Source organism: Colossoma macropomum, unplaced genomic scaffold (assembly GCF_904425465.1).
Source record: "Colossoma macropomum unplaced genomic scaffold, Colossoma_macropomum, whole genome shotgun sequence".
Taxonomy (NCBI): domain Eukaryota; kingdom Metazoa; phylum Chordata; class Actinopteri; order Characiformes; family Serrasalmidae; genus Colossoma; species Colossoma macropomum.
In genome coordinates, this window is record NW_023494801.1 from 11,786,006 (window position 1) to 11,798,809 (window position 12,804).

A 12,804-nucleotide genomic window follows, 5' to 3' on the forward strand; every position below is an offset into this window, starting at 1 on the left:
ATGCAAATACATGAAAACTCATCTCATATCTCTTAAATGAAAGATTTACGGTGCACATGTCGGAATGATTTTCACGAGGAATATAATCCGGCTGTCTGAGTGTGGCTTGTGTGACCTCGTACTCACACACTGGACAGACTGCAGGTCTTGGATGGAGTGTGTACAAACATACAAATACCCAGACATGCACACTCATGAATGCGAATCAGCGTTTTACAGATGTGAAAAAGGCCTTCTTAAACATTCGCTGAGGATACTTGACATGAGCCACAAATGAGGTATCTGACAGAATCCAGAGCAGAATTAAGACCAAAACTGGGATTTGTCTGGGTTTAATTTGATATGACTGGTTAAATGTGGGTAATGCACATACGTAAATGTGCAATGCGTTCTAATATTGGTCATTTTCCTCAGGCTCTGGGGCTCCCTGGGTGGTGTAGTTCAAAGCAGTTCAAACCAGCAAGAATATAGTCATATGCAAAAGTTTGAACACCCCTGCTCAAATGATGCTTTGTTGATTTTTTTTTTTTTAAGTAAAAAAAATAAGCACATCTTCTACAGGGAATAAACTTAAACATTGTATTTTCAGCAAATTTTAATGCACAATTTATTTTTATTTGCAGTTTAATATCTTGGAAAAAAATAAAATGTAAAATATAAAAAGTGCCAGAACTCTTGCAAAGCCACATTTTATTCTTTATTTTTTTCAGCAAATAAATGTAAACTGTGCATTAAGATCTGCAGAACTATCAACAAAAACGTAATTTAATCAGGCCACCCAAACTTTTGTTATATTATATGACTGTCTGTGCAGTATTCTGACTACTTAACCCCAATATTTCTCAGTCCCTTTAGTTTCAGGTATTTAAAACAAGTTATGGCCACTGTGTGTATGATTCATGAGTGGACAATTGCACTGCTGTTAGTGGCCCTCTGTTAAATAAGAGTGATATACAGTATTCAATAGCAATTTACCCATAAAAGAATAACAGAAATGTCTTTAAGTTTAGCCACTGATGAGAGTAATGCACCAATAGAAATTGATCACTTCTTCAATTTACTGTCCATGAGTTGAACAAACTCATGCATTCTCTTTGTGCTTTAGTGTGTCGTTTTCTTGGGTGCCTTTCCAAACGTAGCATCCAGCCCCAAACCTGAAAAACAGAGATCACAAGTGATGACATCCATTTACAGGTTTCTGCTTGTATGACAGCTTGGTCAAAAAAGTCTGCACAATATCCCCTCAACCCAAATGTAGTTGATCAGCTAAGAGACATTTGGTGTTGTCATCTTAGGTTTTTCACTGGAACCACAGAGGCTAACGTAGCTAACAAGCAATGGAAGCATACAGCCACTAGGGGTGGGTGATACAGCAAAAATCTAATATTACAATACTTAGACAATACTAGACATTTTCATGATTTACAATGTCATGATATTTCATTTTTCTGATGTTTGTCAAGTTTAAAAATGCACCAGTAATGCCACATTTATACTATATTGTCAAACACACACACACACACACACACACAACACACACACACAGACACAGACACTCCCTATCTAAGCCACTTATCCTGCTGGGTCGCAGGGGGTGCTGGAGGTTATCCCTGCACTCACTGGACTCAAAAAAGACTCTGGTTGCGCGGCTGGGGAACTGAACCCTTCTTGCTTTGAGGCAACAGCACCACCCACTGTGCCACCGTGCCACCCGTGTCAAAATTGTTGCTACAAGTGTTTTTGTTCACTGTTTTACATACTACGCAACAGTAAATTCAGCAAAACATGACAAACCATGCTCTCTTTATAATGACTATACGGACAGTCATTGTTCTACAAGTACTGATGATATCCACAACATACTTAGAAAAGCTTAGTGTGATGGAGTTTATCACAGTAATACTAGCCATTATTATCATATTGCCCACTTCTAATAGCCACCAGGTTAGCATGGTGCAAACTGCATGCCAGCACACTCTTGGATAGTAAAGTAATCTCAAATAGACTCACTTGTATGGTTTCTGACAAATGACAAAAGAACAGACAAAATTCAAGGGGGGCTGCTACTACTGTATTTAGCTATACAACATTTTTGTAGATAAAGTGTGAGAAACAACATAAGCAAGTCTATTTGAAATTGCTTAACAACATTACGCAGTTTGAAGCCAATGTGTGATGACTAGGGCATGCATTTTACACAATGCTATCCTGACTGCTATCAGCTTGCCTTACTTGTTAGCTACCTTAGCCTTCCAGCACAAAACTAAAGAAGAAAACTTCAAACACGTCTTGGGTGACCACACTAGGGGATATAGGGATATCAGATTTTGTACATTAGATTTTTGGCCCAACTATCGCTTTAAACGATGATCTGGAATCAGCTCCTTCATTCGTTTTCAATCACATTAATTAGTATCATGCCGGCAAAGACTGATCCTAGATTAGGAGCCTTAAAATATGACCCTTCATAAAGCTACTGAACACACTGAAATGCAGCACAGACTATACACCTCCGCGTGATAGGATTAGGAACAAACCTAAGCCCTTAAACCTGAAGCTTGACAAGAGTGAGAGTGAACAGGAGAGCACAAGAGAGAGCGAGACAGCTCATTACTGAGAAAGAAACAGAGGCACAAATAGGGCCTAATTTAAAAAGCCACTGAAAGATAAAGGAAAGGTGGGAACCCAGCACTGCCCAAGAAAAAAGAAAAAGTTTCTTTCTTTCTGTCAGAAATGAACCATATAAACAGAATGAAAAGAAAAAAATACAAAGAGGTCCATTCACCTGAGAAGACGAGGATGGTTCCGAGCCACTGCATGGGAGTGAGGACGTTTCCGAACAGCAGCACTGAGCCCAGGATGGTGAAGAACTTCCGCGTCGTTGTGACAATAGAGCAGGTCAGAGGTCCGAAATACACAACTGTCATAAAGATGAACGTCTGACAGAGGATGAAGGAGAAGACACAGTTACTCTGATGAAACATTAATACAGCATTACTGGCAACTGCAGTCATATCTCACAAATTAATGTTTAAATGTGTTGACAACGCGCTTGATAGCTGTATGAGACAGAGAGAAAGAAAAAAAGAAAGAGAGAGGAAAAAAAGAATAGAAAGAAACAGAAGGAGCAAAAGACAGGGAAAGAGAGAGAAAAAAGTGAAAAAGAAGGCAAAGACAATACAGAGACAGAGAGAGAAAGAACAGACATAGTGAAAGAAGACAGAGACAGAGAAAAAGGAGGGAGAAGAGAAAAGTGAGAGAGAGATAAAATAAGTGATAGAAAAGACTGAAAGACAGAAATAAGGCAGAGAGAAAAAGAAGACAGAGAGGGAGAGGGGGCAAACAAGAAATTGAGGGCAGAGAGAAGACAGAAAGAGAGAGAAAGAGAGACAGAAAGCATAAAGAGTTAGAGAAAGACAAAGAAACAAAAGGAGTCAAATATAGACCAAGAAAAGCAGAGAGAGAGGAGAGAGAGAGAGCAAGAGAGAGAGCGAGAGAGAGAGCAAGAGAGAGGGCAAGAGAGAGCAAGAGAGAGGGCAAGAGAGAGCGAGAGAGAGGGCAAGAGAGAGGGCAAGAAAGAGCAGGAGAGAAAGAGAGAGAGAGAGTTAAGTACCTGTCCTAAAGCGCTGGTGAAACCAAAGAGCAGGATGTTGTAGACGACACTGGGGTAGCGATCAGCAAAACTCAAAAACTCCCACACTTCATCTGTCCACAACACAGCTGGAGGAACAGACACAGAGACTATTTACAGGTCTGACTCTCCACAGCCTACAAATCTGACAGAAACAAGCCTCTCTTATTGTGTTTGGAGGTTTTCATCCGTCAATGAAATCCTGCACTTCTGGGAGGAATCATTAACATTCTATATCACAGTATCTTCCATTTTCCAGTATCAGATGACATTTGCTTTATATTTGCATTAATAAAATTAATGAATCACTACTCTGCGCTAAAAGAATGTCAAGTGCTGCTTCTCAAATACCATTAGAAGAAATCAGTTTTCAAATTGCAGTTAACTTATTTTTAGCCAGGTTTTTAGCTATGTATACTGTTATAAATCTAAAAATAAATATTGCACTGTGTCATCAGTACATGTACAAACAACTGGTTAGCACTACAGTTATCAACAGCTGAAATGTCATGACTGGTTGAAAGTTGAAAAATGCGTTTCTTGCAAACTAGTTTAGCACTTGCACTTCATGATATTACACATTTTTGGCAGTTGAACAAGCTGTTTCCTGTACTTGTGCTCAATCTCTATTATCTTGCATGCTGAAAACTCTTTCCTATTCCGCCCGCATGGCTCCAAGTCTCTTTTTAAAAACTTTAATAAACAGGGGCAGTTACACTGAGATTTCCATCTCTTTTTTCACCCCAGGAGTGTGTGATGAGATTAAAGTGTGAGAAGCTAAAAGATTAAAAACAGGCGTGTGTCTGAACAGATGCCTCTCAGGCCCATCCGAGACAGTCTGACCAGCTGGCCGACACCAGCAGGACTGCTCCCTTTAACACTGCCCTCAACACTACATTTAACGCGAAGCTAAATATACGCTGGAGCTATGGCTCCCCCTCCTGGGAAACATGGGCAACAGCAGGCCTGAGGCCAACCCAACATCTGAGGAACAGAGCTGCATCTCAGAGTGTAGGTGCACATCTTTGATTCTCACACTATGCTTAAAACATGCCCCCGATGCCCCCAAAATTGGTGGGATAAAAACCTACTGTTTCAGAGTCCTGTGGTTTTGGCTGGACCACTGCTCAGTTCTTTGTTGTAGAATGAGCACAGGTGGAGTGGTTTGCACGAGGCAAAACGAACCGCATTAAGGAAAAAAGGTCGACAGGTGAGCTGCAGCTCCTCTCACGTAACACAAAATCACGAAGGCTTTACTGTTTGGGAAACATCTTAGGGAGAGGGGGATTATTATTTTTTTAACGTTAGCGTTTTGTACTATCGCCCAGTACTTTGAGAAGTGGTGGGTCACGCCCACTCACCCCAAGGTTCTGGTGGCCCTGGTTTGAATTGCAATGCAATCATCTGCATTATCTGCATTCTGGTACAGCTTTTCCTGTGTTTTTTTTTCTATTTTCTTCTGCAACTAAGGATTATTTATGTAATTTATTAACACTTGGACAATAGTTGAATTAATCAGCTAAATCGAACTACCATTCTTTCTTCAATTCCTCTTCACCACAATCATTCAAAGTTCTATTTAGCCTGTCCCATTTGGCGCATCCTCATTTGTACATGCCCGTGTTGACCTTGAGGCCATAGCATTTCTCACCGTGCTTTCAAAGAGCTGCTCACAATCATCCTCTAGGCCTCCTAATTTTTTCAAACTCAGGCAAGGGCGAATTAGAGTGGATGGGTTTATTTATAGTCGTCTGACCAGTATGATACTGAGGAGTAAGTTAAAATTCACTTGTTTATAAATTTAACTCCTTATTGAACTGCATTACGCATGTAATCTATATTGTACCAATAAACAATAGATGGTACAAAATTCATAAAACTATAATTATTACAGTATGTAGGTTACAGTATGTATCAAAAAATCTTCATTTTTGAGAAAAGAGAACAGTTGCTCATCCAAGGCAATGAATTAGATTATCTTTTAGGCCATATTTAAATTTAAAATTAAATTTGCACTTTGTCACTGTCATTCGTGACTGTAATCTACATTGTGCCACTGTAGATAAGCAAACTAGCTAATTAAAAACGAGTATGACCAATAACACAAGTACAATACATACGTTTGTATAATACATATATAGTCTGGGGTATGTTTGTCCCAAATATATACTATTAAACTTAGCACCCCCAAAGTCTCTTGTCCTCCATGTCCACACATTATTGCCATCATGTGTCAGAATGACAGCGTGTATTACATGTTATAGAATATAATCTCAGAATTACAGTGTTTATTCATATGAACCACTGTTTATACTTTTTGAACATATATCTTTTTGTGTATGTAATTTTTGTTTTTACATAAACATTTAAAAATACTTCTAAGAAAATTATGGAGAATTATAGGGCAACAGTAAAATGACACAGATGATAAAAATCCATGTCAATGTTTTTTCATAGTCCAAATCCCCAGTTAGGTTAGTAATGTAGAACTGTGCAAATTTATGACAATTCTTGCATTGCAGGGACATACCCAAGCCCAACACCAGCGTGGACCACAGGTTCACATTCAGCATCATGTGATTTGCTCCTGTCTGGAACCGCCCCCTCATATGATCCTGAGCCACCCCCGTCAGACCGTCCAGGGTCAGAGACAGAATCTGCACGCACAGAGAACAGAACACATTTAGTGTTGCTCCAAAATTAAAATTCTCTGCCAAAACGGAAAACGAAATTCAGGACATGCTGGGCTGAAAAATAAAACCAAAAAAGCTGACCCAAAAGGAAAAGAAAAGAAAAGAGAAAGGTTGGTCATCCAAGGCAATGAAGGCCATTATCTTTTAGGCTATTTTTAAATTTAAAATCAAATCTGCACTTTGTCATTGTTTTCATTTCAAAACTTATGAATAAAGATGGCATTGTTGTGCTAGCAAGGACTCTTCTTTCTGCTTCTGATGTTTTGCTGTTTTCTGCATAAGGAGCAGGACGTTGCGTGTTCAAACAGAATGGGGGTGCTGTACCCCCTCTTGATGAACAATGATTACAAATCGCTTATCAAACATCCCTTAATGAAACTGGGAAATAGTTCCACACAGCCGACAATTACAGTGTTTATCTGCTGCCGCTCAAATTGTCTATGAAGACTGGCACAAGAAAGCGAGGCTGAAGTTATTTTTGTATTTGGCAGCTTCTTATTTGAATTTTCGGTTCCACCTTAAATAGTGTAGTAGTTACATTCTTGTGTCCGCAGGCCCCAGAATGTAGCTGCCTCACCGTTTAGGGTGGAACGATAAATTCAAATAAGAAGCTGGAAAGCTGGAAAAAGCTGCAAGGCTAACTTCATCTCATTGGAAAGGGAACAAACTGCATTTTTAGTCAGTTTTTCACTACCAATAAAATGATTTGTAAAGTCAGATTTCAACACTTCATTGTTCGCATATTTAATGTGGTCAATTTGGTCAAAATGTTTAGCCTTTTCTCTTTCGGCTGAAGGTGCTACTTTTTGACCATTTTTGGTGGCTGAATTTTTTTGTGCATCTCTACACGTCACACAGCAAAAGCTAAATAAATCACAGAAACACAGGTGAGCTGCAGTCATAATCACTCCTTATTACAGAAACAGTCCACTATATAATGTGGGTTGCCATATAGTCATGCTGCTCAAATTCTTAATGCTAAATCTTTCAGCCTTTTCATTGCAATTCTCCAGTCAGTTCTCTATATAGCACACACTATGTAGCAAAAAGGGAATGAGTTCATGTTTTTTTAAAACACACTGTCTTTATACAGAAGTAGGGCTGTGATGATCATCACATTTTAGCTGACAATTAATTATCACACAATTAATTCTGATTGATTATTTAATTGCCTTTTTAGTTGATTGTTTGCAACTATTAAAAAAAAAAGCCTAAAAAGACCAAAATGGCTAAAAACTTTTACTCAGTAGCTAACAGTGGCTATACTGTTGAATCAAAAATATGCACACTCACACAAATGGCTATGGCTACACATAATAATTATGAGTAGAGTTAAGCATAGCTACATGTTCTTTACATAAAAAAGTAAAAAGTATAAACAAAAAAAACACTAAATCTGCCAGGATACATACTAAAAACATTAGAATTAGCTACATAGCTAACAAATAAGCAAACGTTACTCAGCACTGCCCTCTAAACATGTCAGAGCACCAAGTCAGAAGTTAGACTGCTCTTGTTTTTATAAGCCCAAGATGTCTCAATGAATTCATTTACTGCTTTCTTTAATTTAAATTTATTTGCCTCAACCCAACACAACACTTCACATTCTCTCTGTTGCAGCATAATATAACTGAAATCTAACAACTGTGGAAAATGGCAGCAGTCAGCTGAAGCAATCACAAAAGAATCCACTTAGGATAGGATCCAGTTTTGGAGCAGGGCACAAAGTTTTTCAAAAGTTTTTCAGTGTAAAAAAGTATCAATTTAAATATAAATATAACCTCGAAAGTCAGGCTGCATAATTACTTCTTGAAAAATGTTCGTACTATTACTAAACAAAGGTACGATTTTCATACATGTTGACTTCCGCTGGATCCATTACTACTGTACTACAGTCATGCCCTTTTTCCAGTGTAAAAAAGGTGAATGGAAGCAGCGCAGAAACTAACCAGCAGCATTTCTCCAAAGCCAAAAAAATGCTCATCTGAGGTGGTGGAGCCCTTATTGGGTTTGTAGAGGAAAAGTGCGACACCAGTGACAATCAGAAGCACACACAGATACTTGGCCATGGGGTACTTCTTCCTCAGAATGGTCACCCCTAGGATCATCACTATGGAAACAAAGACACAGTTCTGAAGTTGTAAACTGAAAGAAAAAGTGAGTATTAAACAGTAGACATTTACACAAAATGTGTATGTAAAGTACTATTCAAAGTGTTTCTGCACAATGATTAAGACTGCGCTTGAGGAGACATTAAAACAAGCTCCATATAAAAGCAAATGTACAAATGAAAATTAGTGAAGAGTTCAGACTTCAATACATCCATAGATCTGCATTTGTAGACTGTAGAGCTGCTTTCTTACCTGGGATAGGTTTACAGGACTTCCCCAACACCTATAAAGAATAAAATGACAGATTCACATTCAACAGTCACAACGTTAACATATTATTAGTGTTATGTTGGTTTTATGTTCTTTGTTATTAGATATTACAAAGTTATTACTACATTCACATTTCAGTGGCACAAATCTGATTTTCCAATCTTTCTTATCAAAAACTTTTTTAAATAAAAAATACAAAATAAAAAAAAAAAAAAACACACATTAAACTTCTCATGAGAGCATCACTGTCATTATTCAGTGCAGTCAGCACACCAGTAGCGGCTGAGTAGGCTGAGTAAACCATCTAACAGTAATTTTATATATATATATATATTTTACAAATGGGCAGAATGTCAATTCTAAAATACTGTCATCATTTTTAAACACTGTATTATACCACCCAACCCTACTGTTCACATCCATGACAGATATGGCCTCCTTTACAATCATGAATGTAAACCCTCAAGGCAAAAAGAGCAGATCTGAGCAAAACATCAGAACTGAGCAATAAGGAGTGTAATGGTGAACGAGAACTAAGAGAAAAAGTAAACCAAAAAAGGTTGTCCACAATAATGGAGCTAGACAGACTGCCTGGTAGACACACACACACACACAGAGAAAGAGAGAGAGAGAGAAAACTGACCTGTGTGGGGTAGTTGACATACTGTAGAGCAGAGTTGCTGGACACCATGGCCCCCAGATAGGACAGCGCACACACGCCATAGAGCCAGCTCCGCGTGTGGTCCGGCCTGGAGCCCTCGAAAATCTGGATCACTGTTCAGCAGAGGAGAATGAGAAAGGGAAAAGTGAGAATGAGTACAAAAACAGGAAAATGTAGCAAGTGTAGCATGGTGACATGAGGGGCGGACTCACAGATTCGGGCGAAGATAGCATTGATTATGCACTGGATGAAGACGAGAGTAGTGGCATAACGAAACTTCTCCTTTTTCTCCCCCTGGCTGTAATCTCCTCTTGTGCTGAAACACAATAAAGACATTGTACGGTAGTTAGACTGATGCATATCTAGGACTGGTTTGCCCAGCTGTAACCATAAGCAATAACTGTGGCTTGTTATGGTCTCACATACACAGAAAAGGGTCAACACACCCTTTAGGCCAGGCTTAAGAGTTATTGCAAGAATCAGTACTGCTCATCTTTAACCTTAGGCAAGGAAACAGCAGACTGAGTTGGGATTACTCAAAGTGGGATTTATGTCTGCTTATAACATTTGTGTGGCTTTAGGTACCAAAAACAGACAAAATTAAATTTACACCACCATTTTCCAACCTTCCTCCCATTAAACAGGCTGTTTTCCTTAGTGCACTTTAAAGACTGATGTATGTAAATGATCTCTGTTCTGGTTGGCTGCCTGTTTTATGCCTCATTTAAGATGTAGTCTGGATTGAAACACTCCTTATATTTGTGTGAATGGGCAGGGAGGGCTAAACTGCTGTATGCTAAATAGATGGATACAAGTAAATGTGCTAGAGGTTTTTTGGTGACATGGCAAAAACAGTTAGTTTCCACATATGGACCAAACAGACTGGCAGTTAGTGGTGAAACTTTAACAGTGTTTATTTACTGCATCAAACTCTTTCATTAAAAAAAAAAAAAAAACAGGTCCAACAGTAGTTTTCCCAGACACCCTCCACAGCATAACACGCGAAAGCTGGACAGCTCCAAAACTGGAGCTCAGACATCCACAGCACACTTGTACAAAGGGCATAGGTAGGCTTGTGAAATAAGATACCACTATGGCAGCAATGCAGATCTATCACATGAGCAGCGTCCCCTTCAGCATATTACATCCACTGGTGATGTCTTTAAGGTAGCCTATCACAGATGTCCTGAAACTTAGGTTTCCCCGGTACTTTCTGACGGTTTCAGTTACGTGTCACTTGCCTAAGAGACAATACCACATAAGGGACTTAAGAGCAGCGTGTTAGTTCGTCCCTTTAGGAAGCTCCATTTCAAATTCACGTTAAGTTGCTAAAAATTTCTGATGGGGGGGGGGGATAACTAAATAGCTAACCTAGTGAGATGACCACGAAACTAAGCGTACCACTAATTCACAGAGTTAAAGCCTTATGTTGGAAAAGTACACTTTGTTTTTTAAGTACATTTTCACTACAATTTAGTCTTTTTGGGGGTTGGTTTCTGTCGCTCATCTCATTAACCATGCCAAATATCACCCAATAATAACAACTACAACAACAACAATAACATTTTAGCTAACTGACCAAAACTTCTAATCACTAACAGTTTGACTGCAATTCCTGCCATGTTTAAAAAACAGTGATGAATATTTTATATTTTAGCAATAACTATTACTGAAGATAGAGACGTTGACCTAAATGATTTTTACCATATGGCAGTAACTTAAATAGTGCTAAAACCTCTCAGAAAACTAACTTAGAGCAGTTAGCCAGCGCCGCTAAGCTATTTAATAAGATGCTAGGTTAGCGTAGCTTAGCCACTCACATCGTCTCCTGCAGGATCCCGTAGTAGAAGTAACAGACGAAGACGCCGCAGAAACAGACGATGAAGCGCACTTTTTCGTTCTGCCACAGCGACCCCTTCACCGCGCCTTTTCCCGCAACCATAGTGTCGTCCAGTAAAGCCGGGAACACCGGGATAGACACTGCCGCCGATCCGCTCGGGGGAAGCCGTAAGCCCGCGTCTCGCTCCACGCTACCGGCCGTGAGGACGGCGGAAATGGCGCCGCGGTGAGATGAGCTGTTAGCGGGGATGTGGACGGGGCTTTCCCTCTGCCCTCACCGCCTGTCTCCTCCCGGCTGGACTGATCCCTGACTTAGAAAACAGACCCTGTGTTAGCGGGACAGCTGCGTCCAGTACAGTAACGGTATCATGTGTCTTGCAGCATCCTGAAACCGCTGCCTGCTGGTATGCTAAAAACAAAAAAAAGGCTTATCTGCTGCATAAAACCCCTCCAAGAGCGGAGACTCGGTACACTTAATTCAGAAAGTGGACATAATCCGCAGCCCGTGTCTAACAGAGCTTCATCTGAGGAAAACCAGCGAGCGAGCGCGGAATGTTTTCATCTTAAACTCGTGAGAGACGAGAGGAGATGTAGGACCAAAGGTAGTCCGGAGATCCTTCACGGCGAGCCTGCTTGTGGGAGTTTCACAGTAGCTCAGGCACAAAGCGCACAAACATGTCATTAAGCTGAAGCTGTGGCATCATTTCAGTTCCAGCACCGCGCAGCTGTAATTCAGTAATAATGTGGGGTTCTGGTCATGTTTTTCAGTGCATGTGAAACCCAGAAACAGCCCCTGGGAATCACTAATTCATTATTTACTCGCTCCAGTAACCAAACCTACCTAAACAAGTTATTGCTTCATTTCTTTTAATAATAACAGGTCATTTCCTGCAGAGTTGATTTGTAGACGGAGTTAGGCGTTAGACTGAGGCAGCTACCCAAACACTTAGCGGGCCTTTCCGAATAAAACGCGCGTGCAAGTTTTACGTCTTGGTATGTGGAGGATTGTGATTGGTCCAAATAAGACGAAACAGGGCTGACTCTGTCCAATGAGAACGCCGGGATCAGTTCGAAGGCGTGGCTTCGGGTCCCAAAGCAAAACTACACGTGTCAGGCAAAAAAACTCCCACTTCACTAATAACTGTTTATAACAGGCTGTGCTGAATAACCAGCTTCAAATGTGCAGATTCACAACCTACTTTTTACTATTCAGTATGAATCAACATGCACATGTCAAAATGACTTTGGAATAAATATAACAGTGGCCATGCAGTTTTTAAACTGTTTTATATCATCCAACAACATAAACTGAAAGTATAAACAAGACTTTTAACAATTTGCAGCAGTGTCATCTAGGCAAAAAGAAGTTGGACACTGCTGGTCAATAAAATAACAATAAGAAGATGTGAAGTGACTTTACAAATAACCTTTTCAGAGAACAAACAAAAAGAAATGTTCAAAGAAACATTATTCACAGCCATAAAAAGGATGCTGTGATGACAACTTATTTACAGTTCTTTCTAACAGGGAACAGAGCCTGCAAATTTGTTGAACTGATATTTAATCTAACCAAACCTGGATAAAATATCAAATTTTTAT

At 39.7% G+C, this 12,804-nt stretch overlaps 1 protein-coding gene across 1 annotated transcript; it reads right to left on the bottom strand.

The window, feature by feature from the left end:
• Window positions 1–750: 750 nt before the first annotated feature.
• slc35b1 (solute carrier family 35 member B1) lies at window positions 751–12,062 on the bottom strand. The gene is made up of 10 exons (XM_036589700.1): window positions 12,047–12,062; window positions 11,187–11,516; window positions 9,579–9,682; window positions 9,349–9,479; window positions 8,688–8,718; window positions 8,274–8,434; window positions 6,162–6,288; window positions 3,614–3,720; window positions 2,786–2,939; window positions 751–1,154 (listed from the first exon to the last, which is right to left on the bottom strand). The coding sequence occupies exons 2-10, from the start codon at window positions 11,306–11,308 to the stop codon at window positions 1,102–1,104; spliced, it is 990 nt and encodes a 329-aa protein (XP_036445593.1). The 5' UTR covers window positions 11,309–11,516; window positions 12,047–12,062; the 3' UTR covers window positions 751–1,101.
• Window positions 12,063–12,804: the final 742 nt, after the last annotated feature.